At 48.9% G+C, this 26,855-nt stretch overlaps 10 protein-coding genes across 10 annotated transcripts; 4 read left to right on the forward strand and 6 right to left on the reverse strand.

The window, feature by feature from the left end:
• Positions 1-146: 146 nt before the first annotated feature.
• FOBCDRAFT_168079 (amidase signature domain-containing protein) lies at positions 147-1,830 on the reverse strand. Its single transcript, XM_059608438.1, has 4 exons — positions 1,552-1,830; positions 1,392-1,497; positions 552-1,356; positions 147-502 (listed from the first exon to the last, which is right to left on the reverse strand). Exons 1-4 carry the CDS (start codon positions 1,823-1,825, stop codon positions 332-334), a joined length of 1,356 nt encoding a protein of 451 aa, XP_059465814.1. The 5' UTR covers positions 1,826-1,830; the 3' UTR covers positions 147-331.
• Positions 1,831-4,347: 2,517 nt separating this feature from the next.
• FOBCDRAFT_298445 (Metallo-dependent phosphatase-like protein) lies at positions 4,348-6,600 on the reverse strand (the record flags this gene model as incomplete). Its single annotated transcript, XM_031190048.3, has 4 exons — positions 4,348-5,011; positions 5,064-6,123; positions 6,181-6,236; positions 6,297-6,600. 4 exons carry the CDS (start codon positions 6,598-6,600, stop codon positions 4,404-4,406), a joined length of 2,028 nt encoding a protein of 675 aa, XP_031034033.2. The 3' UTR covers positions 4,348-4,403.
• A 629-nt stretch (positions 6,601-7,229) lies between these two features.
• On the reverse strand, positions 7,230-8,177 carry FOBCDRAFT_264122 (Alpha/Beta hydrolase protein). Its single transcript, XM_031190052.3, has one exon. The coding sequence runs from the start codon at positions 8,146-8,148 to the stop codon at positions 7,330-7,332; it is 819 nt and encodes a 272-aa protein (XP_031034037.2). The 5' UTR covers positions 8,149-8,177; the 3' UTR covers positions 7,230-7,329.
• Positions 8,178-10,070: 1,893 nt separating this feature from the next.
• On the forward strand, positions 10,071-11,794 carry FOBCDRAFT_52422 (uncharacterized protein). The gene is made up of 2 exons (XM_031190053.3): positions 10,071-11,100; positions 11,153-11,794. The coding sequence occupies exons 1-2, from the start codon at positions 10,481-10,483 to the stop codon at positions 11,529-11,531; spliced, it is 999 nt and encodes a 332-aa protein (XP_031034038.2). The 5' UTR covers positions 10,071-10,480; the 3' UTR covers positions 11,532-11,794.
• Positions 11,795-12,167: 373 nt separating this feature from the next.
• FOBCDRAFT_298449 (uncharacterized protein) lies at positions 12,168-13,739 on the reverse strand (the record flags this gene model as incomplete). Its single annotated transcript, XM_031190054.2, has 1 exon — positions 12,168-13,739. One exon carries the CDS (start codon positions 13,737-13,739, stop codon positions 12,168-12,170), a length of 1,572 nt encoding a protein of 523 aa, XP_031034039.2.
• A 4,226-nt stretch (positions 13,740-17,965) lies between these two features.
• Positions 17,966-20,732, forward strand: FOBCDRAFT_231348 (uncharacterized protein). Its single transcript, XM_031190056.3, has 3 exons — positions 17,966-18,479; positions 18,663-19,138; positions 19,199-20,732. Exons 1-3 carry the CDS (start codon positions 18,407-18,409, stop codon positions 20,465-20,467), a joined length of 1,818 nt encoding a protein of 605 aa, XP_031034041.1. The 5' UTR covers positions 17,966-18,406; the 3' UTR covers positions 20,468-20,732.
• A 789-nt stretch (positions 20,733-21,521) lies between these two features.
• Positions 21,522-22,365, forward strand: FOBCDRAFT_279232 (uncharacterized protein; the record flags this gene model as incomplete). The annotated part of the gene is made up of 2 exons (XM_031190057.2): positions 21,522-22,107; positions 22,154-22,365. The coding sequence occupies 2 exons, from the start codon at positions 21,522-21,524 to the stop codon at positions 22,363-22,365; spliced, it is 798 nt and encodes a 265-aa protein (XP_031034042.2).
• Positions 22,366-22,601: 236 nt separating this feature from the next.
• On the reverse strand, positions 22,602-23,937 carry FOBCDRAFT_231350 (fungal chitosanase of glycosyl hydrolase group 75-domain-containing protein). Its single transcript, XM_059609859.1, has 4 exons — positions 23,595-23,937; positions 23,210-23,547; positions 22,849-23,160; positions 22,602-22,797 (listed from the first exon to the last, which is right to left on the reverse strand). The coding sequence occupies exons 1-4, from the start codon at positions 23,755-23,757 to the stop codon at positions 22,756-22,758; spliced, it is 855 nt and encodes a 284-aa protein (XP_059465815.1). The 5' UTR covers positions 23,758-23,937; the 3' UTR covers positions 22,602-22,755.
• A 1,117-nt stretch (positions 23,938-25,054) lies between these two features.
• On the forward strand, positions 25,055-26,132 carry FOBCDRAFT_206354 (uncharacterized protein; the record flags this gene model as incomplete). The annotated part of the gene is made up of 2 exons (XM_031190059.2): positions 25,055-25,962; positions 26,015-26,132. 2 exons carry the CDS (start codon positions 25,055-25,057, stop codon positions 26,130-26,132), a joined length of 1,026 nt encoding a protein of 341 aa, XP_031034044.1.
• On the reverse strand, positions 26,085-26,651 carry FOBCDRAFT_231352 (uncharacterized protein). Its single transcript, XM_031190060.3, has one exon. The coding sequence runs from the start codon at positions 26,599-26,601 to the stop codon at positions 26,248-26,250; it is 354 nt and encodes a 117-aa protein (XP_031034045.3). The 5' UTR covers positions 26,602-26,651; the 3' UTR covers positions 26,085-26,247.
• Between the last annotated feature and the right edge of the window lie 204 nt (positions 26,652-26,855).

Here is a 26,855-nt window from a genome sequence, read left to right on the forward strand (position 1 = left end):
TGAGCTGTATTGTTGGGTATCGGGCAGCAAAGGCTTTGTGCCCGGGTTTACAGGCGCTATCGGTATTATGTAATGAGCAAATAATGTCCGCATTTCAGATGAAGGGTGGCTGTGAGATATAGACTCCTGTTGACGTGGGTCAAGTTGTTAAAGCCCTGGTGGGAAATTCTACAAAAGTATTCAACATCCACTCTAGAAGTATTGCAAACTATATGCATCATGTGTATGATTCAATCTACCTGTAATTTCCGTGCGCCACTCAATGGCCCTCTATGTTCTGTTTTCCATTTTCAATCTTGATCCTTTACAGCTTACTCTTACAATCTTCTTCTTATTCAATCTTGGTCTCCCAACCGCCTTCGGCTTCGAAAATTTCACCGACCGCCTTGCCAACCTCCAAGAGGTGACGGTCGCGATATCGCGGTGCGACGAGGGAGAGGCCGATGGGCATGCCGTGGTCACCCTTGAAGCCTGGCACATTCAGGACTGGGACATGAAGGCCCTACACGATCGTTAGTCATTGTAAGATTCGTACACAGTTTGTCACTTACGCTCCACATCGCGCAGAAAACATGGCTTCCTGTACTCTCCAGACCAACGGGGGCCTCATCCGGTACACTCGGCGTGATGATAGCTGCATACTGCGAGGCAATAAAGTCGAAGACAGGCCTCATGGCAGCCAATTTGTCGCTAGCCATCAGTTGCGTCTTGCGAGTGAAATTGTCGGAGTTCTCGACGTGCTCAATCAAGACTTGGCCGATTTGGTCTTTTCCAACTCTATACTCTGGTAGGAAAGAGGTACGGCCCTCGGTGTGAAGCCCAATACGATACCACTCTGGCACATCATCGAATGCCGAAGGAAGCTCAAGCTCATGTACTTCTGCGCCATGGGATCTGAGAAGATCTGCAGCGCGGGCGAGAGCGTCTTGGGTTCCAGGACCAGCCATTGGCCAGATGCTCGTCTTACAGATTGCGAAACGTGCCCCTACGATGCCTTGAAAAGAACGATCTTCGTCTTCGTCATCTTGAAGAGCAAAGACATCGGCCAGAAGGACCAGATCTTCGACACATCGTCCATACCATCCAAGAGTGTCGTACATCAGAGCGTATATCTTCTGACCTTCGCGAGATACAGAGTTCCAGGTTGGCTTGAACCCATAAATCCCATTGAATGATGCAGGACGAATCATGGATCCGCCTGTCTGTGTCCCAAGGGCCATGGGGGCTTGGAAATCGGCAACAGCAGCTCCGGAGCCGCTGGATGATCCGCCCGGAGTGCGTAGAGGATCATGAGGATTGTGGGTCTTGGGGCCGACATGGATAGCAGCAAACTCGGTGGTAGTTGTTTTACCTAGCCTGTTAGATGCAAGTGTGCAAAGCGTATATAGAACATACCGAAGATGAGGGCACCGGCATGACGAAGGATTCGTACGGAAGCAGCATCTGTCTCAGGGAAATGGCCATCATATAGTGGCGAGTTGAACTGAGTAGGCATGTCTATACGATAGTAAGCTCCAGTCATAGTGTCGGATATAAGCTTGGCCAACTAACCCTTTGTGTAAATGACATCCTTCACAGCGATTGGGAGTCCATGAAGAGGTCCTCTATTTTTCTTAGGGATCTCATCTAGAAGTCTTGCTTCCTGCACGACCCTCTTCTCATCCAGGTATGCCCAAGCTTTGACGCCTTCATCGCGTGCCTTGATCCTTTCAAGTAAAGACTCGGCATACTCTTGGACTGACATCTCATCAGCCTGGATCTTCCCAAGAGCTTCAAAAGCCGTGAGTTTCCATGGCTCGATATGATGAGTTTTGGAAGGAGACATTGCTTTTTCTTGGTCCCTCTACTGTGGAGTCTTGCTTTTGCATACAACTAGTGTTAGGGAGTTCAGACAGTCTAGTCTTATTTCCAATGCCCCACGATAGTGAACCTTGACACTCCAAGTCAACATCTCAGAAGGGATTGATTTAGAGAGTCTCATATGTTATATACCTTTTTTTTTGTTCACCCCTTATGAGCAGCCTGGGCTTCGGGCACTAGTGCAACGTCTCTATTCTGTAGGCCGGTCGGTGAGAGTCCGTAGCCTATAGGACGCATGTGCGGAAGGCCTCAAGTTGTCAAACATTCGTCTCCTGAATCCGGGCACTAATGCAGTGCGGGCCGAGCTGCCAACGGATACTCTATCTCGATATGGCAATAGACGTAATTGTGGACTTGCTCCGTCGTCCGTACACCGAGACGTTTTTCTGTGTAACTCGGAGCAGCCCAACAAGAAGCAGAGTCGTCTCTTCGAAGTCGTGATTGGATTTTCCGGTGACTATCCGGTGTGAGGCGAAGTTGATATTGTCGAGACGAGATGAAGGGTTGGGAGGGACAGCATAGAAGGATTGTTGGACAGGAGACGTTAGTTAAACGACTCGAGAAGGAGGTCAAGGCGGAGTTATGCTTCTCGTTCGTTCGGGCATTAGACCTCGGGGTGCACGAAGGCATCCAGCACAGGGCCCAACAGGAAGCTATTCCGGACCACAATGCAAAGATTCTCCTCGTTCTAAGGTTTCAGCTAGTAACAGTCAGCCAGAAAATAGCTCGGTAACACCCGGTCTTCCGGTCCGACGTCTAACATGGCGGATGATAGGAGAAGTCAGAAGAGGCTAGTCAAACTTAAGAAGCAATCAAGGTCGAGAAGTCCTTAGTTGAGACAGGGTTCGATGCATGAGGGGGACGTCACGGGATAAGTGCTCGAAACTTCGGCACTTGAGAGGGATCTACAGAGGAGGTGAATCCTAAGCTTAGCTACTGTATACAAGTCGAACTCTGATTGTATGGTTGAGCGCAGCTGAGGTAGGGATTCGAAGTCTGGTAAGTTTACTAGTGACAAAGACTCGACGCCACGTACCAGCATCCCGGTATTGTGTAAGAGATAGGTGAGAATAACCTCGTTCATGATTACTGTTCCCTTTGTTTACTTTGCAGGATGGCCATGATACAGTCAGCGATTGGACATGGCGTTGAGCTGAAGTGACATCGCCATTTGCCTCAACAGCTTTATTACAACCCTCATTTTCCCTTCCCTGTCCTCATACTATGACTTCTCGTAAGCCAACAGCCACAAACAATGGTGATCCTCGACACGAAATCCTTAGCCTTGCTTCGTCTTCCTTGCCTCATCTCAAACCTTGCTGATTTTACTTTTCCTTTCTTTTTCCTCGCAAAACATCTCCGCCACCATACTGAACAAGGTCATACCCTGTACCCTACGAACCTGTTAGAACAGTTTTACTTCTTCTTCTGTTCTCATCCGTTGTTAGCAACGTCGCTTTTAGATGCCCAATCGCGTCGATTGGCTTCTGGAAGACCGGTGAGCCGGGGTAGTGGCGTCCAACTTCCCGTAAGCCACGCTGATGATCCATGGCGGCAAACTCTGGCTTGGCCCTGACTCTGCAGATGAGGCTAGAGTCGGTGAGTTGAAGACTTCATGCAATCTATAATGAGGCTTGAATTTGCTAATATTCCCTGCGTATGTGATTTACAGGTATAATGCTGGATCTCTTGCATCTGTAGGCCTCGGCCTCGGAATACTACGTCGATGTAAACGGTTGACACACGATCTCAGTAGAATGAAGGTTTAGGCGATCATAAGCTAAGGAAGCTTCTCTCGACTTTAGTTTGATTGACAACAGGCATGGATATGGATGCGGTATCAGGGGTCTTATACGAGCTGCCATGCTGCGTAGTGACGAATTGATGTTGTCCTTCTTATGGTAGCTTTCCGATACGATTGAACAAGAAAAGGCCGCGTCTCGGCTACAGGTCTAAGTCCTCCAATGCCGGTCTGTTCAATCTCTCAGTGCTTGTATCTATGTATTGATTCGTAATGTTCCTTGAATGAACCAACATATCATATTGCATCAGGTCAATTCCTCAGGTGATATGATGTTCTGGGTTTATGCATTGCAGTTATTCGCAGCAAGCCATGCAGCAGCTTCAGCGAGTGTAACGGTGAAGAGTTTTGTGTCTTGCATATTTTCACGATAGCCACGCAAGACATTGGCTGCGGAGAGGCGCTACAGCTTGTCATTTACGACAACGAGATCTGATCGAATCAAGGTACTCGAAGCGCCTTAGTTCAGGTCCTGTTAAGTTGCTGAGGCTCAACGGCAATGCCGATCCAATGTGACATCAAGAGTCATAGGTTATGACGTTTGCCCAGCAGATTCCGCCTCAGATGGGGCTTGATGTGAGGCTGTAGGTCAATATTAATAGCTGCAGCACTTTGTCCTACACATGAATACTCGAAATACGGGCGATGCTGAAAATTGAGGCCTAATTTTATTTATTTTATGATCCGTTCTATTCGTAACCCATGTCTCCTCTGAGGTGATCCGTCTGTTATTACGTCTCATCTAATTTTTTGGTGTAGAAGCTCCGGTCATGATAATTCGTCCGTCGACCACCGGAGCAATGCAGGTTGTCCAATCAACCGTGTACTCGCCCTCTTTGAGAGGATCACAGATACTAGTCTTGACCTTTGCCTTGAGCGCCCACTTCGTGAAGAACTTGCGCATCAAGAGAATCTCGAAGTCGAGTCTCGCGCCGTCGGGATCCTCAAACTCTTCCTCCTCGCGGTCCTTCTCATGAAGTTCCTCGTCGCTGGTTTCGTTGTCGTCATGGGGCTTCATATTGATGCTGAAGCGGCGTTTGAGGAACCTGCCCCAGGGGTCTTTTGCGTCCTTTTTCACACTTTCGGTGCGTTTGTCCTTGGGTAAATTCTCTGCTACAGACTTGAGGTTGGGAAAGTCGACGTTGAAAGTGGTTCGGACGGGTGAGACGGGGGTCTCGCATTTTTGGGCAACCTTGACCCAATGTTGCGCAAGATTCTTCCATCGTCCTACTGTCAAAAGACCCATGAAGTACTGACGGAGCATGGCCGAGATAAGAATGCCATTTTCTTCCTCGATAATCTCCTCCGCTTGTCCACCCTCAGACTTGACCAGCAAGCTGGTGAAACCATCTGTCGTCGCTGTTAGCTCTCCGTTCTCTACATGCAAATTGTTTCAACTTACCCTTTCCTCGTCCCATGTATCCTCGGGTACAGAGCACATAGAGTTTCTCCGGCTCATACGGCTTTCCACCAATTTCCGCCCACAACACTCTCTCCCCTCTAGGTCGGGAGGGATCAAACTCGAATCGAATGTTGGAAACCTGGGGAAATCGACCTTCCAGAGCAGGATACATAGCTACACTGTTCTCAAGCGCGTCGAAGATAGCTTGACCTGTCACTCTGAGCAACACGACAGGGTCCTCGAATGGAAAGCAGGTCGTGATATCCTTGATGCGAATCGCACCTGGGGGGTAGATTTGGTCTCCACGGATAGTACCAGATGCCATGATTGTGCAATCAGCGCCATGATGCTGTCTCATGACATCGCACACAAAGTTACCGATGTTAGACTCCTTAAGGCGAACTGTGCTGAAACGAGCATCCAGAGGTGTAGCTGTGTATCCAATAGGTCTTGCCAGCGACTGGTTGAGTTTGGAGGTGAGTTCATCTACCGTTTTTAGTGTTGAAGGGTCTTCCTCGATAGACGAAACAATATCTCTTCGCCAGATGTCAAAATCCCACTTGGAAGGGTCATCTTCCTTGCGACGGGCCTCGATGTAACTCAGGTTCTTGAAGTCGGTACCAGATCGAAGCACGTGAGTCCCATTGATGAGGCTGTGGGCATAGAAATGGTCGTGCCCGCCGAGTATGATATCGATGAGTCCTTCTGTCTGTTCTGCCAACTTGTTGTCATTGGGTTCTCGCATATGGCTTAGACAGACAATGATCTCTGCACCGTCCTCCCGCAACTTCGGGACGAGCTCTTTGGCAACGGCGGTGGCGGATCTGTACTCCAGATTGGGCGGTAGACTGTTGATGGTCTCAAGCCACTCTCTCTCACCCAAACCGATGAGACCAACCTTGATGCCATTCGAAGTGGTGATCATATGTGTCTTCTTCGCATGGCCAATCGGTGTGTCACCGCCGATATCATGGTCGATGACGTTTGCGAGCAGCCACGGGAACTTGTTCTGACTTGAGAGGTGCTCAAACTGCTTGACACCAAAATCGAAGTCGTGGTTCTGTGATTTGAGGTTGGTTAGTTACCAAGTCGGTCAAGGGTGGTATGACCTACCCACCCCTACACAAGAGCAGTCCGTTCCAATCAGATCAAGAACGGGAACCATGTGTTGACCTAAGTCGAATCTTCAATATCTATATATAAAAGCCATCATTCCCTGGTTGTAAAACTCACCCTTGGTCACGGTACTCTCCAAGCTGGGGTTAAAGACATCTCCAGAAAAGAGCGTCAGGGCTTTAGGCTGATCCTTGAACTGCTCGCCTTCCTGGTACTGGCGGCATACGCTGATAAATCTTGGCAGACCACCCACAGGCTCAGCACTCGAAGGGTCCAAGTGATAGACGTCGTTGTAGTGAATCAGCCTCAAATCCGGAGGTGAATCAGCTTGGCCCTGATGCTCGACACGACCTGAGGCGTAGGTGACTTGAGGTTCCGCAGTGGGCTCTCCGGCCTCTGCGGGGGCAGTGTCTTTGACCATTAGTGACAATATCAATGATGATGTTGAAATAATAGAGTATTTATTTAGGATAGTTGTTCTTTTGAAGAATAAAAACAGAATTCTTCAAAGAGCGGAATGATGACAGATTCAAAGGTAACGAGGCGCAGCTGAAGCTCTACCTTACTTCTCTCCTCTCTTCCTCCTCAAAAGTCCAGCGCTAACGGCAGCTTGCAGGACGGTCCCCGGGGAATGGATCCAGTAGACCAGTCAGCACGTGACGCTATGAATAGCGATGGTCACAAATTACTTTGTGTCTGTTGATGATTTGCTGCAGGAGAAGCTTTGATGTTTGGGGCCTGCGAGTAACCAACACAGCATGTAATGCTGACGGTGTTTCTTCAGCAGCGAGAGGTGATTCTCTTATTTTAACGTTGTGGGACATCCTGCAGACATGGCGCGCGGGAAAAGGAATTAAAGGCACTGAAATGTGCAGAAGAAAAGGGTAGCTGCCGGATATGTCGGTGAAGAAAAGGTCTGAGACCCAATACCTAAAAGTTGGTTGTGATGATACTCGAAATGCTTCGTTCCATGTGGATAGCTTCCTTTGTCCTGGACCTACTATCCAGCCATTGGCCATCGTCATAATTCCAATTACTAAAATTGAACCCTGTGGTTTCACGAACAATGCCCTGCTTCTCATTGGGTGCTCAGGCCAAAATCCAGGTATTCACTCTAGATGCGACTACATAGGGTAGCAAATTAACCACTTCACTTCAAGATCTCCAAACTGGCAGGCAACGCGCTTTGCTCAATCCACGCTCTAATCACATCAGAAAATAGCTTTGGCTTTTGCAAATTCCATGTATGCACTGCTCCTCTGACTACCGCACCCAGTGAACCCTCGACGGGCATTTCCCTACCCATTCTCCTCACCGCCTCAGCATCGTCAATGCCTTCTGCCGCAATCGCCAGCGTCTTCACTGGCAGCATCCTGATATCTTCCCATTTGAGCTCCAACAGTCCCGTGTCCACAGCACGAATCACTTCCCATCTCCTATTGTGTCGCATCTCTTCTAGTAGTTCTTCATGGCGACGCATGCCGCGACCTTTGACAGCCACGAGCATATACAGCCATGTCGGTACCAGTTCGAGAAGCACTAACATAGCGTAGTAGGTGATGCTCGGATAGCGGGCAACCCATGCCCAGTGGCCCTCCATGGGGTGCCCCGCGGTGACAATGGCAGAGAGGACCAGCTCCGGATGTTGCCGGCTGATACGGAGAGTGATGAAAGCACCCATGGAGAGGCCGACAACGTGGGCCCGGCCGCCATGTGCGTGCCGCCGGATGAGCACGGTCACCCGCTCTGCGGAGCTGGAGATATTCGCAGGGAGAATATTGCGGGATTGAGAATGACCGCTGATATCGGGGGCGAGGATGTGATAATCGGATAGGTAAGGAATCACGTAGGACCACTCAAGATGTGAGTTAAGTAGGCCATGTAAAAGTATCACTGTGATTGGTTTGTCTTGGTTGAGACTGACAAAGAAGAGCTCTTGCTCTGCCTCGGTCGCTTCTGTCGATGCCATCTTTGTGGGATCTTAAAGAACCATTATTAAGATGCATGTGTATTTGGCTGAAGTCACGACAAGACAAATCGAAAAGGATCATGCCATCCCTTCTAGGCTTTAGCTGTTCAGCTGATTTCAGCTGGCTACGCCGCAGCCATCCTGATCTATTATCATATCACCAATAGACAAGTTATAAGATTGACGAAATGCAATGTTACCGACACCGGCAGTCACGAAAAACAAACGTGAAACTTTTTTAACTTTCCGATTTGGAACATCAGCTCTGGAATCTTGTTTCGCACCTAGTCAACCGCGTCACTCTTCTTCAGGTGTTTTGACAGCAGCGTGGTAATGATGATCATCACTACTGTTCCCAAACATTCGCCAAGATGTTTGCATCTCAGGGTGACTTCTGTTATAGGGCTGGTAAACTTATCGCAAAGAGCCTGCAACAAGTTTCATCCCAGGTCTTATGCCCTAAGGTTGAGAACAATATCTGAGTGTGGTATCAGCCGCGTTTCCAAGGTGATCATACATAAGCCGTCGAGATACCGATCGGATGGTCGTCGTTCCTGTTGCAAGAGAGTTTCACCGTCGCGACGCCGTTTCTGCCACTACACTTTTCGCTTCATCTGGCGCCACTATCAATATCCACAAATTCCGCAGCTGAGGATCGCAGAGGAAAAGCCTGACTCAATTGACCTCCTTATCCCTTGGCGCTAGAGGCTATGTGGCAGGCGAGGTGAAAAGTCGCTAGGTGCCCTGTTTCATAAACCGTTGATGGGACTTTTTTTTTTTTTCGAAGCGCCATGGTGAAGAAATCCTCTGGTTTATGGAGAATTCCAAGTCCATGAAAAACGTTCAAGAAGAGTTGAAAATGAAGCCATCACCGACTCACAATGGACTGACGTTGACAGGGAGCGCACCCAATAGCCACCAGATCTGGTGCCGCAAGCTAGCGGGCGAGACGCCATGTGGAACAGGGGTCATGGCCTGAAGAGCCCCTGGCTAAGGGCAGCCCTTGCCCCTAGCGGTCCCTGACACGGCGGCCATGCTCATGCAGGTTAGAGTGACCGTTGGCTGACCAGGGTTGAATATTGTAGTTAATCTGACCGCATCAATGGTTATTGTGAGTTTATCAAGATGCAATCGAAGACAATATGGCCTGATGGATAGAACGATACCTGTAGAATTGTCTCGCAGTGTTTCTCTATCAGCGTTTCACTAGCCAAGCCAAACAACAGCTAAACCTCTCGGTTCCAAAGTCGACCTCTCCCTAGTCCAACCTGAAACGAGCTCACCCACCACCCTCACCAGAGTCACTCCAAGGTCTGCACTGCTTGGCCTGCTTGGCTCGCTTTCTAGTGATTGAGCTTGCAGCCATGTCCACGCTAGTCTCCATGGCCCCGATCTTGACACCGCCACAACGAGGGAGCCAAGAGAACCAACATCTTGGCCCTGCCTGTGACAAGTCCAGAACACAGACGAGACAAGCCTGGCACTCGTCAACATCGATATGTGTTTTGTTATTACCATTGTGAAGCACAACAGCCGTCACGATGCCAGTTGATGTCACCTATATCGCCAATATCAACACGATAGCCGCTCACAGCCTCATAGTTCCATAGTTTCAACTGCTCTTCAGCCAACCAAATACTATCAACTCCAACTTCCAAGCATTCCCCTTGCAACCGCTGGCCCCACGATAGCACGTTCCCCAAAACCCTTCTGCCAACTAAAAGGACCTACTGTGCCGCTCTACCGGGCCCCATTACTGCTTTCGATTCTTCGCCCCTCCCTTTCAATCTCGTTCTTTTGGCTGTTAAAAGTCAAGTCAGTCCAGGTCTGTCTTGGTCTGGTACGATTCGAGCGGCGCGTGGGCTGGTCCCCAATTTTTTCTCTTCTTCCCCCCTTGTTCTCTCATACTTCTTTTTATTCCTTTTACTATTAGACGATCTGCCATTTGGCTGATCTTCGATACTTTAACTTATTTTGCTTCCTTGTTCTTCTTTCCTTACTCCATATCTCTTATAATAAGTACCGATCGTTGCCGGTGGTGGAGCTACCTGATTGTCACGACGACTTCATTATTGGGATTTTGAGATTCTATACCCACTCAATTCAGCTCGACGCATATAATCACTCCACAGGCAGTGGTTCAATTACAACAATTCTCACCGCAGGACGGAAAGAAAGAAAGCTATTTTGTTAATTTGGACGAAAAAAGAAGACGGATTGGATATCGCTACGGATCACGGTCTCACGTATAGAAAAAACGGCCTACAGAAATCACTCAGACGAAAGATACGCAGAGCACTCAGAAAGAGCTTGGAAGAGAAGACACGAGAAAATGGCTTCGGCCTTGTCAATTCGTCTCGCGGCAGCAGCCCTTTTCGCCCTTTCAGTAACAGCACAGTCATCACCCGCCATGTCCATTGAGTCCTTCATTCGAGCAGCTGATGATGTTCTCCACCGACCATACGTTTCCCTACTATCAACGCCGCTCGCTGAGCGCGATGGGAACGCCACAGTCGAGCAGCTCCCCGCAGGAGATGTTCCTCTGACAAAGGATGGCTCGTTGAACATGACGGCCTGGAACATGGACACCAACGCTGCATGCCGCTCAGTTCTCGGTGGACTGCACAAGAGCACAAATCCCTCTGGAACATGCGTGTGCTATAATCTTCCCTCACTCGATGTGAAGACTGGTGTTTTCGAGGCTGATATTCGACTGTATCAAGTTTCTCAAGCCAGAGGTAGTTTTGCAGCTGTTGCACCTGAGGATATCAATGTTGGAATCTCATATACGGGTGCAAGTGTTATGCCCATTCAGCCTGCGGATGTCAATGGCACAGGTCTAACAGGCGGTAAGCCTGGTATGGGAAAGAGAGAAGAGGGGATGCAACTCCTACAAGCATATATGTTGGTTGGAAAGATCGATGCGGACAAGATGACGGATAACATGACTATGTAAGATTTCACACTCACATCTCACTTCATTCACATATACTGACTTTCTCAGGGACGAGCTCGAATACCATATCATGCCAACCCTCACCCTCACTGCCCGCAACAGCACAGGCAGTACCATCCGCACCAACGTCTCCATCAACGAAGCCGCTTTTCTCACTGGCGTCTTCTCCCAAGATGTTGTCATGTCTGACTTCGCTATGGCCTCAGCCGCCGTCGAAGATCAGGTCGCCGCTCTCAACAACGGCACTGTCGCCTTTGTCCTCCCAGGCGTACAGCTCATGGTCCTCCCCATTGGTCTTATCATGATGAGCGTCTGGCTGCTCATCTTTGTCTCAGCTGTTGGCTTCGGCACATATGAGCGCTACAACTATGCTCTCATGTATAAACGCAGACAAGCCGTCACAATGCCCAAGAAGGCGACAATATGAAGCAGGACATGAAGTTGGGATATAATCAAGCGAGCTTTTCATTACTCTTACGGCCATGCATAGCGTTGTCGACTCTTTTTTCTTTACTACTTTAACTCTCATAAGCGTGTCATTTCCACTCTGCCGATATTTCAGGCACCATATGACTTTTTAGTTGATATCCGACCTCACATGGTCCCTAGATTCACTTTCTACACTACAACAATAGATAGTCTCATAGCATCAATGTACTAGCCGCTATATGGCTGAACAATCACCTACTAAGCAGTATAAAGTTCATCCCCATATTCGGCATCTGGGGTGAGATGTCAGATTGTAGGACGATTCCCCTCTACATGAAACACCATCATAAGGTACTGAACCCGGAAATCCCTTTTGCCGGGACCCTTGTTGCATGACGTTGTATCAGCCTGCCGGTGTCAAAACTGTAATGAAATTCTTGGTATCGTAATATAACATCTAACATGGCCATGCTAAGGAAACCATAGGCTAGTCGCACAGCTGTAACAACTCCAACGCTGTAAGGACCGTCTAATGCAAAAATGAGAAAACGTCGAATTATAGCAAACTGGGTCCTCCAACTCCTCCAAGCCATGCACATAATCGAAACGCCGCGCAGCAAGACATAACTTCAAACTATGAGATTGACAATCTTCTCTCTGCACTTCTCCATCGCCCTTTAGCCCAGAGGAAGCATTCTGTGAAGGCCATATACCACCCTGTCACCATCCAGAAAGATAGAATGACACCCAGTCCGCCCATGAGTCGTGCGTCGACAATACCCCGTGTCATTGTCTCGCGAATAGCATCGTTCATCATAAGCCACCCGTAGATTGGGATAAGGGGCTCCTGGGACTTGAGACGCGATGAGAGTCTGTTTGTTGGGCCATCCCGCTCACGCTTCCATTCCGAGATGGTGTCCGACATGCGCCAGGCAACCTTGTTGTTAATCTTGTCCCATGTCATCTCGCATGCGTACGATCTTGCGGCCTGGCCCATCTGGGCACGAAGGTTGTGGTCTAGACCAAGTTTCATAGCCTTTGCTACGAAACCATCGAGGTCGTCTGGAGAAATGAGGAACCCGTTTCCTCCTTCCTGGACAATGTCAGACGGACCCCCTTCATCACGAGCGATGACTGGAACCCCACTGGCCATGGACTCCAAAACGACAAGGCCGAAGGTTTCTGTAACCGAACAATGGAGAAAAATATCACCGCTGGCATAGGCGGTGGCGAGATCTTCCCCAACCTTAAACCCGGCGAAGACAACCTTGCCCTTCTCTCTCAGAGGATCAAAAAGCTCCTGTACTTCCTTCTCGACATCGGGGTTGCGGTTACCGCCGACGATGTAAAGTTTGAAGTTGAGTCCTCGAGCATCAAGCTCCTTTGCAGCCTTCGCCAGGAAATCGAAGCCTTTCTCGCCAGCGATTCGGGAGACTGTCACGAAAATGATCTCGCCGTTAGGTGCCAACTGTTTTCGCAGTTCCTCGCTTCTCATCCGGGGGTTGAATAACTCAGTGTTGACACCCCGTGTTAGAACCTCTAGCTTATCTGCTGGCACCTTCTGGCCCACCAAATATCGTTTCACGAAACTCGAAGGGTAGAATATAGTCTTGATCGAGGAGTGACTGAATAGATAACTCTGGACAGCTGCGAACGCAAAGACCGCAACGTGGCTCAGCGGCGCCGGAAATAAGATGGAACAATAGCCAGCAAGATCGGTCTGGAAATTGCAGATGACGGGTATTTGCTTCTCCTTGGGTTGTTGTCGTAGTTGAAGCATGACTTGGAAACCCAGACTTGCAGGCGACGCAAGGTAGATCAGATCGGGAGGAGCATCAACGCCAAATGTTCTTGAGTACAGAGTCGAATTGCGTACCGGGTATACGATAGAGAGCTCGGGATTGAATGGGAGAGGATATCCAGTGACTCTGACTTCGGGCTGCTTATCTGCAGGGGACATGGTTGGTGATGGCGGCGGCGTAAAGGTATTGTGCTCTGTATGGTTGTGTGGCGCAACCACTGCGACCTGAGCCCCATGTGCCCTTAGATGGTTAACAAGCATCAAAGTCGTGCGACTGACACCATTGACAGGCCCAAATGACTCGGTGCAGAGGAGGATTCGCTTCCCTTTCAGGGTATCAGGAAACTTGGAGAGGTCATGGCTGGGATAACGCGATTGGGGAGCGGGCAGAGCTTCAGAAATCATGTTGACTTGCAGCAAAGTGCTTCAGATGGAGGTTATCGTGAAGACATGCTGCGAAGCAGAAAAGAGGCGGAATGCGACTCTTTTCTCTTTCAAAATGCCCGTAGTCACAAACCAGCATTAGAAGAAATGCCTCGCACGTGGACAGGAACAGGGCCACAAGAGCGAGACAATACATCTTTAGAAGCACATGAGGCGCAAATTTTGGTATGAGCGAGGCTGAATACAAGCCAGAGTAAACACCACGAGGAGGGGCTGTTGGACGCAGTTCGTCGATCTAAAGGGACCAGTCTGGTGGGGGAGGGGCAAATGGAGGGGTCGATCTTGATCAGACATCGTGGTATGAACGAGAATATAGCATTGTATTGATGAATATGGTGGCTGTCTTTGTTGTTAGGAATTATTGAGAAACTCTCTGGTGGGCGTGCGACAGGATCGAGGACAGACTTGTCTTGATCATCACAGGAAGTTCAAACGCATCAAAAGACCCTTCTTCAGACTTGTATGTCCTGTCATGCAATCACTTGATTCCAGGATCGAAGGAACAACTGCCGGTCTTGTGCCAGAATTTCCGGTAACAATGGCTCAGCCTGGGCGATATGTGATGGCCTTTCAGGTTGGTCCCTGACATGAACCATTCGCTGAGATCTGTGTCGTTGAAGATCCCCTGCTGAAGGCGTATGGTGGACGAATCAGAGGCCTCGCCGATATCACATTGTCCCAAGACGTTCAATCCGCCAATCATTGAGAGATCGCGAATAGCCATGGCAATTCTAGCCCCCGTGCCCAAACAGATCTGGGCCATTGGCGGCGGATTTTGCCATACCAGACAACAATGGTTTTTGGATCGCGACTCGTGACAGATCCATCTCAGTTTGAATGAAGATAAAAGTGTCAGTAGTGAAAATTGATCATTCCATGGAAGACATCGGGAATAGACGGAGCGCCTCCAGTAATCTCGACTCGCCAACCATGGGTTAAGCGGGAGCTATCGGCATAGGTAAATTGGTGGCGCCATTGCAAGTTGAATGGGCCTTTTAGGCAAAAGCAGAGACGTACTCCACAAAGCTCCAAGAGAGATGACCAACAATTTTCAATCAAACTTATCAGAGTTGGCGGTTGGTTTGCTAAGGGAAAGAGATTAGATGGAGATTCCAGTAGGTCCAGATCTCAAAGGAAACATGGCAGGAGACCCAGCACGTGCAACATCACGTGGGCACCTTATTCTTCCTTTTTAACAACCACCTGACTGTGTACTGGAATGAGGAATAGAGTTGTCCGATCTTCTGAAGAACTAAAAAAGAACCCTCTGTCTGGTTGCAAGTGTCCAACTGTGTCGCAAATGTGGTCTCATCCAATATGTTTGCGTGGATATATCTGGAACGACGCATAATTGAGGCTTCCAATATGGAGACAACTTGACAAGGGCATGTCAGAAAATCGCGCCTCTGCCTTGATATACCTTGAATTGTTCTCTATAATCCAAGCGAAGTGGAAATCATTAACGGCGATACCCCTCTTGTGGAAGATCTGAATAGAGTCGCTTCGCGGTAATAAACATCTGATGGTCTGGTGTTTAGGAACCCGCCGATATACCTAGCGAGCTCGAATGTTGATGGAATCGACTGGCCGATCCACTGCCATGACCAGAATCCTCAAATACCCATCAACAAGGGCATTGAGCTTCTGTGGACACATGAACTGTCTGTCTTGCTTCTACAGACACGGCTCACAGCCTCCGTTGAAGACCCCATTATCTTCCCGTCTTGGCTCATGAATCCCATGCGAGCTCATGACGCAGAGGTCCCCTGGCATCATGACACCCATCAATAGTCGCTGCTAGAGCCGAATAGAGTGGAAATGGGATTAATTAGTTACAAGGGTCTGGGTTATTAGCTTGGTGGGATGCCCACCCGGTGACAATTGGAGGCTCAAGATATGCACCAAGAGATGAAAGATATCTTGCTGACCGATCAACTAACACGAAGTCAAGTGCTTATGCTCAATGATTCTGAGTAGGGATTTCGTAAATCCTCTTGGTACGGTTCAGTCATCGGCTGCTGGCATCCCAGCCTTCAAAAGTGGTCAATGATGGATTATTGGCTGCCAAATTAGCGCTCAGCCGCAATATAATCTTTTTGGGTCAGTGCAGAGAAGCTGGGCTGGCTGGATACTAGCCATTCATGATACAAGAGTGATGAGAGTCTATACGTATATCTGTGAAGAACAACTAATTAACTCTTGGCATCACCTAAGATCAATCTCTTCATGGGTTATTGTCCGTCTTGATTATTTTCCCCTTGTATGACTCCTGAGAAAGGAAGCTGGCTAGAATTTTGACGAGTCAAATAGGAACCATATGATTATGAGCATTGCAATAATCAATCCGTGTCGTAGCCGCGCCGATCACGATGATTTGTTTCAGAATAGACTGACAGTTATCGCCAAGCTCAAATTAAACGTCACCTCGTCCAACATCCGACAGACTATTCGAATGAGATTCCAGAAAAGTAATCCGAGAGCTTGCGAAGCATCGCAAGTATGTGTGGCTTGATTCTATTCCTGTCAGACTGTCAGTGCTAATGTCAGCATTTACATATACTGCGGAGTCGGCCGAGTAAGCACAGTGTTTTTCTTCTTTCTGATTCGATAAGACTCCGTTTTTTGTTAGCAGAATGACGGGCATCACAAAGTGTTCAGTCAGCTACCCCTGAGGCGCTATACTCCATGCCCCATCGGCCGAGCCGGCATCGGGTAAAATGAGACGAATCGATATTACGGCGTCTCACTCTTTCTGGTTGTTGGCCGCCATCATGGATTATTAGTTGTCTTGGTATTGAAGTTTGTGAGGGCCCCGAGGTGCCTGCTAATCGAGATACTGTCTAAGGCAAGTACCCATGGAATTGGGTTTTGCTTCTCAAGCGTGCCAGTCTATAGGCAATACTTTAATGTCTTGGACAATTCCCTCCATGATATCAGAAAAAAGACATGTAGGTTGTTTGCCTTCACCGTCTTGTCCCTATTTCCGTTAGTCGCCTCATTATCACCTTTTGCATGCCATGCCATTTCAGCCGGGGGTTGTGGCTACATATCCGTTGTAATGAGTCGTTGCAACAGAGAATTAACCCCTGTCTATCAGTTGGTCGAAATCTCGGCAACCTCAAAAAGTTGACTTGATCTTCAAATCATGTCAGCCTCGCAGGAATGAAGAGATCCAGTATCAGAGCATATCTATCAGGAGATGCACGGAGGGCGCATTCCGCCGAAAATTCTGCACCTCGTGTTCTGCTTTCACGAGCACACCAAGTTCTTTTTAAAGTCGGTCAGCTTCATGAGGCTGAGGCGATGTAACTTAGCCTAGATCAACTTGTTCGTCCTGATGGCGATTGGGATTGTTACGATGACAGCATCGCCCGTGCACCCTGACATCGTGAATCGACGGCGGGAATGGATCGTTTCTGTAAGAAACAGTCTGGTCTGGTCTGGTCTCTTCCCGTCCCCAGCAAAATGCTGCAGGGCATACAGTAGCGAAGAGCCCATGTTCCGTTTGATGGCTTGGGTGATATGAGGAACAGTGCGTTGGACAGTGCATAACCGGGATGTGGACCCTTGCTTTTGTACCCGTTCTTCCTTGTCAGAGCAATTGGTGGATTGCTTGCTTTTAGACTATGTTCGTTAGATTCTGATAATATTGGCTGTTAGTCTAATTAGAGATAGGGACGGTGTCCACCTCGAGATAACCTCATGTCATTTGAGTTTGATGATCTGAGACTAGGCAGAGAATTTATTCCGATCTATAGCTCGTATGCATAATTCCTCCAGAATAAACTCACCGACAAGCGTTAACCAACAGTCACCAATCCTCAATTTATAAGCTTAGCCGCGCAAGGCATGTGGGGGTTGTATTGGAGGGACCTGGTTTGCGCGGGAGTGGAGGGGCTTGCGCAGCCTTGTAGCGCACCGTGCCTTATCTGATGGATACTGTACAGTGCTATTGGATCATTTCTCGATCCAGTTCCAGGGCCCCTCGAGCTCCCAAAAGTACCTTTTTCAGCGGGCTGCAGTGGCCACGGTACCTGCATCCAGAGTCCCCCTCCGTGAGAAGGTGTCTGTGTGCCTGGAATCCCTGAAAATCCAATGAACGAATCCCTGCCCCTCCAAGAATCGACACCACACAGCACACCTGCCGCTCCCTTGAAAAGTTGGCGGCGGGCGGGCGGGCAGAACGAGATACATGTACCTGTTGTAGGTAAGGACTGTGGAAAAGAACTAATGGGAATCATCTCACCGCCTTAATTTCTCGTGCCAAAAAGTTGCTCCCCAATCGCTGCGTGGCTTCAGCGGCTGCCCCTCCACCGGCCTTTGCCTTTGCCTTAGGTAGTCTCCCTCCATCCTTCTCCAGTCTCCTCCAGAGCCCAGAGGGAAAGTAGTGCCCCCTTTTTCCCATTAGCTCACCTTAACTGCAACGTTGAAGTGGGAATATCTTTTCTAGCCTACCTTGCCTCTGCTTCCACCTCCTTTATAAACCTCCCCATTCCCTCCCATCTCTCTCCAAACCCTTACACTCGCTAGCATACTACGTGTGTCGATTCGTGACCTCGTTTGCGCGCATCGTTTCTACAGATTGTCCTTTGCCTTGTCTGTAATATCTTATACCGCCTCTAATCATCATGTCTTCAAACGGTACTCAGGAGGCCCCCATTGAGGTCCGCCGCATCTGCTGTGTTGGTGCTGGTTACGTTGGTAAGTTTCAGAAACCTTTTCCAATCGACTCCCCACGAGAGAGCGAAAAGCTGGTGTATCGGATTTGCGAGAGTTGTGACAAGGCGCTCGATATCATGACTGCGCGCTTATCAACCCCTCGAAATGCTATACACCGCTCCAATAACGCAATTGAGTTCCAACAAACTAACAAACTTCACACAGGTGGCCCTACCGCTGCTGTCGTCGCTTTCCAGAACCCGAACATTCAGGTTACTGTCGTCGACCGAGACACCACCCGCATTCGCCGTTGGAACTCCCGCCACCCCCCTATCTACGAGCCCGGTCTGCACGATATCGTCCGAATTGCCCGTGATGGTGGCCGACCTACCAAGATCTCCAATGAGCCTACCACTGATAGTGAGGGTTCCTCTGCTGAGGACGGCGAGATCGCCGTTGCTGAGCGCAAGCCCAACCTGTTCTTCTCCACCGACATTGCCAAGCACATTAGCGAGGCCGATATTGTCCTGGTTGCCGTTAACACTCCCACCAAGTACCGTGGTGTTGGTGCCGGCAGCGCCACTGATATGACCGCTTTCGAGGCTGTCACCGGCGTCGTTGCTCAGTACGCCCGCGAGGGTGCCATCATTGTCGAGAAGTCGACTGTTCCTTGCCGAACTGCCCAGCTTGTCGCTGATACTGTAAGTACATGGTCAATGTTGCAGCAGAGAAGCGGTCAAATGCTAACAATGTGATTCTAGCTTAACATGCACCGCCCTGGTGTCCATTTCGAGATTCTCTCCAACCCCGAGTTCTTGGCTGCCGGTACCGCCGTCAACGATCTCCTCTACCCTGACCGTATCCTGATCGGTTCTGCTCCTACCCCCTCCGGTAAGCGAGCTGCCGAGGCTCTCGTCAAGGTTTACAACGCCTGGATTCCTCGCGAGCGCATTCTGACCACCAACGTCTGGTCTTCCGAGCTCGCTAAGCTTGTTGCCAACTCTATGCTGGCTCAGCGTATCTCCTCCATCAACTCCATCTCCGCTGTTTGCGAGCAGACTGGCGCTGATGTCGACGAGGTCGCCCGTGCTGTCGGTGTTGACCCCCGTATTGGTAACAAGTTCTTGATGGCTGGTATTGGTTTCGGTGGCAGTTGCTTCAAGAAGGATGTTCTCAACCTCGTCTACCTTGCTGAGACCATGGGTCTTCCCGAGGTCGCTGAGTACTGGCGCCAGGTTGTCAAGATGAACGAGTATGCCCGTGACCGTTTCTCCAACCGTGTCATCAAGTGCCTCAACAACACCCTCGTTGGCAAGAAGGTTACCATTCTTGGCTTTGCTTTCAAGAAGAACACCTCCGATACCCGTGAGGCTCCCGCTCTTGAGATGATCAAGACCCTTCTTGAGGAGCGCCCCCGTGAGGTGGCTGTCTTCGATCCCTGCTGTAACCCTCTGGTTATCAAGGCTGAGATCAAGGAGCTCCTCGGACCCCTCGCTGAAGGACACAACATCACTGTCCACGGCAATGCCTACGATGCTTGCGAGTCCAGTACCGCCATCATCATTGCTACTGAGTTCGACGAGTTCCGCAACCAGCCTCCTCCCCCTCCCGCCCCTACACCTGCCGTCCAATCCAAGACCATTGGCCGCAAGCCCAACCCCAAGGCCGACCCTCGTCCTTTCGAGAGCGCCACCCCCAGTGCCAACGAGCTCCTCGCTCTCCACAAGCACCTTGTCCAACGTGCTGATGTCCAGTCCCATGACCCTCTGGACCGCTTCAACGTCGAGCCCAGCTGTGAAGACGACTGCCCCGACTGCATCCAGGAGCGTGAGAGCAAGGACAATGGCTTCGCCACAGGAATGGGAAGCTCTGAGGAGTACAAGCCCAAGGAGCGTGTTGACTGGGTCCGCATTTCTGAGAGCATGGCCAAGCCCCGCTGGGTCTTTGATGGCCGTGGTGTCATCGATTCTCGAGAGATGGTCAAGCTTGGCGTTCGCGTCGAGAGTGTTGGTCGCCAGCACCGCTTCTAAATGTCTCACCTGATTTTGAGACAGACACAATTTTTTCGACGGCCGACTTTTAGATTTCTTGATTGTATGAATTCGTCGACTGTTGGCTAAGATTATACCGTTTTTAATAAGCATGAAATGACATATGGACGTGGTTGATGATACACGCCGAGATACATTGGAAGGACAGGGCGGATGCACGGCGTGAACAGGTGAAGAGGTTTACTGGACATAGATTTAGATTCGAAGATGTTAAAAATGCGATGCGAGAGCAATGTTTCCGTTACCTGCTGTCTGCTGTCTACCTTGATTTATTTATGGCCCTCCGACCCATAGGAGCCGTTTGGCGATGAACAGTTTACCCCATGTCCATCAATTAAGCTTAAGATCGGAGGCTAGGTACGTACTAATTCATTTCATGGCGGTTCGGCTATCACGATCCCTATCTATCATGGTGTTCGCGTCAGTCAATTTGTTTCATGACTAATCCACCATGATCCTGTCCTGAGACGAAGCTTCAACCACCGTGTTTCAGCCGATTGACCAGGCGTCTCAGCTCTGAACCTCTAGTGTAACAAGCTATTACCGGAATACTACTTGTTTCCCAAGCCCAGCCGTCATCTTCCCTGCATGAACGTTCTCGATCTCGCTCCACGTAGCATCGTGCCCTGCACTTGATACAGACTACTACTCTCCTTTGGGTACGCGTTTCACCATGCATCGAGGAGTACCGTCGCCGTGGTTCGCCTCCTCGTGCGTGCTTCTCGTCTCGAGACATTTGTCGTCTTTGTCTTCCTGTTGAACGGGTGACATCTTCGTCTCGCTACCATACGCTCTTTAACCATATTGGTATCACTTTTGTGTTATCCCGGGGCTGTGCCTCTATATTCTTTCGCTTATTATTCAATTGCTGCAGGCGGCTCATCCTGTCTTGTCTTCGAGGCCTAAACGTACGGGCCACCATCGTCGACTTGCCATCACGTACGTACCTTGGACACAATCGAGGCAGCTATTCGTCGAGATGAGATTGTCATGGGCCAGACAGGCCGCAATTACAGGCCTCGTCGCCGTCGCCATGGCAGACGTCTTGCCGCCGGACGACATTCCACTCATGTGCGTGACGATCTGTGGCCCAATCGTCGAGTTGACAGCAAAATGTGATGTTCACCACCATCGCCTCGCGAAGCGACAGCCAAACCCCGAGTGGGTTCCAAAGTTGGCCGTGGAACCGCTCGAGGATGATGGACCGCACAAGAGAAGCTTTTCTATCATCAGAGCTGCACCGACGTCATTTCCTCCACAGTTTGAGCCTCAAGAGAGCACGGCATCGTCAACGTCAACGTCGACTACCAAGTCTACGCCGGCGTCAATGAAATGGGTTGCGGACGACACCAGTGCGGAGGAGCAGACAATGACGATGAGACGTACCTCGATGAGTTCATCGTTTGTCAGCTCGGCGGTAACTCAACCTACCAAGACTCTTCAGGGTGATTCTGGTACAGCGAGCATGACGAGTTGGGGAGCTAGTTTGCAGACGCAGTCATTAGTTCCAGAGGATGATCCGGAGAGGGAATGTGTATGCAACAATAAGAGCTTTGATGTGGCCAAGATCGCAGCGCTATGTCAAGACTGCATCGTCGTTGATGGACACAAGCAAAACAGTGAGTCTCTATGCTCAAACTCATTAATCAGCTGCTAACGAAACAGACCTGGATATTATCATGCAGACATGCGGGTTTAAGCCACTTACTTACACTCCTGACCAGGACAAAGCGGCGGATAACGTTCGGGTCGAGGCGACGCGGCCGATTGCCATGGGTGCGAAGCAAGACTCAACGAATGCTGGTGCTGGATTAGAGTCTGGTGGTAATTGGGTTATTATTTTCACTTCATTGTTAGGAATCGCCTTGGTGGTATGAGTTGCGTTCGATTTCAACACTTTAGATATGTAGATCATAGCGCTTGCGACAAGCTTTCCTTTCTCACTTATTATATCCAATTTTAGATAAAACACTCGTTGAACGAAGATATCCTTGTCTAATACTATCGTCTACTGTTTTGTGCGGTTTCCAAGCTATTATGTTCCTTCAGTGATGACGTGTGACGATTGTATACCATAGCGAGTGCTATGCGTGAAGCAGAAGGAATCAAAAGTGTACAATTAGGTATTCTATGTCTATGATGGTTTCTTCTATATGCAACCCAATTCCCAATATTAACAGTTCATATAAAAAACATTATGTACGTGGTACAAAACATCTCCAGAATCATGAGCCGTCGAAGCCCACTATACATGCACCCCCTCGTGTTCAAACCACCATGGCAGCCATAGCCGAGGCGACGAGTAGACCCTACCATAACGTCAGTACAACTTGAAATGACACAAAAGGTTAATATCTTACCATTCCCCATGTACCAGGCCACAAGCAAGAGGCACCACTATCGGTGTCCTCGATTCGAGCGACCAACTTATCTCCAACACCACCGAGACTCTCTTCGAAGTCTTTGAAGTTTTTCGCGTCCCAGTCGGCACCGTCTTCTCCTGGCACAGCGTCGCTACCAGGGAAGGCGATATACAATACATCATCTTCATCGTGGCCATTGTCGCCGTTCATGTCATCGCCGAAGCAAGCCGTTGCAAGGGAGATGGAGGCCTCTCCGACCATTGCTTCATCACCATCATCGCCATTCTCGTCGCCCCAGATGCCGTAAAACTAACAAAGTCAACAATAGTTCGGCATTCAAGAAAAAGCAATGTTTTACCATTTTGTCGCCGCATACAACAGCCATCACACTCAATGGCTTGATGCCGTGCTTTTGCGCATCAAAAGTTGGCCAGTTCTTCTTCGTACCCACGTTTCCGAACACCACGTAAGGATGGATATTGGCATCTAGGTCCTTCTGATCCGTGCCATACGACTTGAGCTGGTCTTGAAAAGACGTGACAGATTGTGTGTCGCCTGATGAGCCACAGCGTCCATCATCTGCAGAACTGCCCTGGACTCCATCGCAGTCGATGTCCATGTTGACGAGCTTGCCTTTGGTGCCCTGTAGATATATCACATTGTAATCTTTGAGATGATCGCCGCAGTAGACGTATGCTGCTACTGATTAGTCGCGGTTGCAACGCGGATCTTGGAAGGCTTACAGCCGTCGTCGCCGTCGGCGCTGTGGAATCCTTCTGCGAGAGTATCATTGCAAGAGCCTTGTTTTATGATGCTCTGTTTGAAAACCTTGATGTTATCGGGGACATCGCGACAGGAAACTAGAGTGGCGATCGATGCGAAAAGGAGAAATCGAAGGGAACCCATGTCGTTGAATCTGCGACCGAAATGAAGTAGCGAGCGTGGGGAAAAGGCCGATCAATTCAATCGCGATAGTTTATCTTTATGTTTAAATGTCTAAATATTCCCCTTAAAACTTGGGGCGAGAGTGGTTTTATTCAACAGCCCATTTTTTGCTTGTATGCAGCGATCCTCGTCCAATTTACTCGGAACCAAAAGTTCTCCTTACAGAGTTGCAAGCTGACGGCTTGGGTTCCCTCCAAGGGGTGCAATTATTCCCCGCCAAGACGGGTCGATCTGGTCTAGAACGGAAGAATTTACTAGCATTAAGCATATTTATAACCTTTGGAGCATCGGCTGTTGTTTTTGCTTCTATTAGAGCGAGATCTTGCAGATTGGGATATTAGTCCGCCTAGTTAAGATCCATATTGGTAAGGCTCTCGTTTACTGTGTCACTGCATTTTAACGAGCCCAGTAATGATTGACGCGAGGGACAGATTAGGCAAATGAAGCTAGAGATGTGATTTGCTGGGGTTATTCTTGTGAAGTTACATATGAGACAGGGTTACCCTATGTTTTCTCACCTGAACCAACACATTCAGGTATACAATAGAAACCCACAATCGAACGAGTCAGGCCATCAATTGATGTACTTTTCTTTGTTGTTTCTGTGGCCTCAAAATGTATAGGTGCTAGTAAGTTGATTGCCGTCTATCATACCGGGCTTTAATCACGAATAGTTGTGTGGTAATCTTCACGTCTAAAGAGCACCATGAATCGCAACGGAATATCATTGATGTGTAATTGACGAACATGGACTTCCAAGACTAGTGTTTTTGGATTCAGTCACGTTTTACTGCCCTTTTCTTTTTCATCTTCAAAATCGCCATAGTTCTATCGTGCTGCTTTGATGTCTTAGTCCGTAGACTATTTTGTCCGAGAGGCCATATTCCCGCATGAAGGCTCAATGAACCACCCTCAGCGGCATACACAGTAATTAAGCAAAAGATCTGTTCAACTGATGAAATGACCGTCGAGCACATCGTAATCTCTTGATCTCAGATATATGGACCCTTTTAATCAATGACAATTACACTTCCAAGAATTGGTAAGAACTGCATCAATTCGTCCGTCTCGGCCTCCGCACGGCCGAACAAGATAGCTGTAAAACTAACACAGACGATCACTGTCAATCGAGCTTCGTCCGTAAATTCGTCCGTACCTCGACCGGAGGCTATAGATATATAAGAAAGCAGTGAGGATAGTTAGATTGCAAAAAATAGACCATCAGTGTTCCTCTTCATCTAATTTCACAATAATCACAATGTCTGCTCAGCTCCAACATAACGCCGCCTGGGAGGCTAGTCCTCTTGCATTCCTATCCCGCCAATTCATTGAAGGAGTTCCCAAGACCCCCAAAGGCGTCACTCTATCCGGAAAAACAGCTCTCATCACGGGCTCAAACGTTGGATTGGGCTTTGAATGTGCTCGCCAACTTCTTGCTCTCGATCTTTCACACTTGATCATTGCTGTGCGGAACCAAGCGAGAGGCGACAGTGCAGCACAGAAACTACGAAACGAGTTCCCAAAAGCAAAGATTGAGGTGTCGATAGTTGACATGGCTTCGTACAAATCCATCCAAAGCTTTGTCAAGTGGTGTGAGAGCTTGTCTCAACTCGATATTGCCATCCTGAACGCTGGATTGAGCAGGCCTCAGTTCGAGCGATCAGACGAATCCAAGCATGAAATGACATGCCAGATCAACTACCTTTCGACTGCACTCCTAGCTATCCTTCTTTTACCCGTCCTGAAGAAGAAGCGTGGAACTTCTGAGCCTGCACATCTCGCTCTCGTTGGCTCTGACATGTCATACTGGGCTCATTGGACTGGAACGAGCGATTCCATCTGGGATGCAGTTGACGACCCTTCCAGCTGGTCCAGCAATGGTGCCTACCAGATATCCAAGCTTCTTCTTATCATGTTTGTCGGAAAACTCTCCGAGTACGTCTCGCCCGACGAAGTCATTGTCAACTTCCCCAATCCCGGCGCGTGCAGGGGAACAGAATTTGGAACAGATGGTAAGAGGAGCAAGATTGAGCAGTTTTGGATGAGTATTGCCAAGCCTATTGTTGGAAGAACAGTTTCTACTGGCGCAAGATCCTATGTTGATGCCGTTGCCGTGAAGGGCAAAGAAAGCCACGGCAGCTTTGTTGGCGAGGGCAAGGTTAAGCCGTAAGTACTTTGAAGCGGACAGCGACGACAAGTTTCTAATTGTATTTGACAGATACCCCCAGATTATGTACGAGCCGGCAGGAAAGGCACTTCAAGAAACGGCTTGGAATGACTTGATGAAGGAATTGAGTTTTGCGAAGCCTATGGAGATACTCAAAGGCAGTAATTGAGCTGATGTTTACGCACCAGGCATGAACGGATATGAAGAAGAGCCGGAGATATTGAAACATAGGTAGAGAATGTACTTAATGAAGACCACAGTACTAAGCCTCATTCGCGCTTTGTTTAATTTTGGTTAGCACAGTCGACTCCATTGCTCTTTGCTTCCACTCCCTCAATGTCTTCAACAGTAGTTGTATCGTCGTAGAACCGAACCTTTTTCACCACCTTCTCCACCAACGGAGCGTCTTCCCCAAATTCGACATTTTTGAAGTTACTCTGGCCATGTCGTCTGGGTACTTCCATTCCAAAGTATGCTCGCCATCGGCCGCTGTTGATGAAACCACGGAAAATGCTGAGCTGGAGATCGGTCCAACGAAGGATCGTCAGTAGGAAAAAGAGACAGAAAAAGATGCAGAAGACGATGATGCCCCAGGGTACCGATTCATCTTGTTGAAGTTCTCCTTCGGTATTCGACATTGTGCTGCTCTATTGGTCAGATGTAGTATTAAATATGTCGCCGAGATAGTCACGTACTGGTTTGAAATGATGTTTTCAGAATTGTAGGCGGCAAGGGGCGTTTGGTAGTTTCGAGGACTCATTTTGCTTATTAAGCCACTTAAATTGGACAGTTTGATCATGATGAAGTAAAAGTGTTGTCTGATCCGTACCTAGTCATGACCGCCTCTTGTTTATATTTGTGAAGGGAGACAAAGTATAAATGGTCTTATAAT

This window comes from Fusarium oxysporum, chromosome IX (genome assembly GCF_013085055.1).
Source record: "Fusarium oxysporum Fo47 chromosome IX, complete sequence".
Taxonomy (NCBI): domain Eukaryota; kingdom Fungi; phylum Ascomycota; class Sordariomycetes; order Hypocreales; family Nectriaceae; genus Fusarium; species Fusarium oxysporum.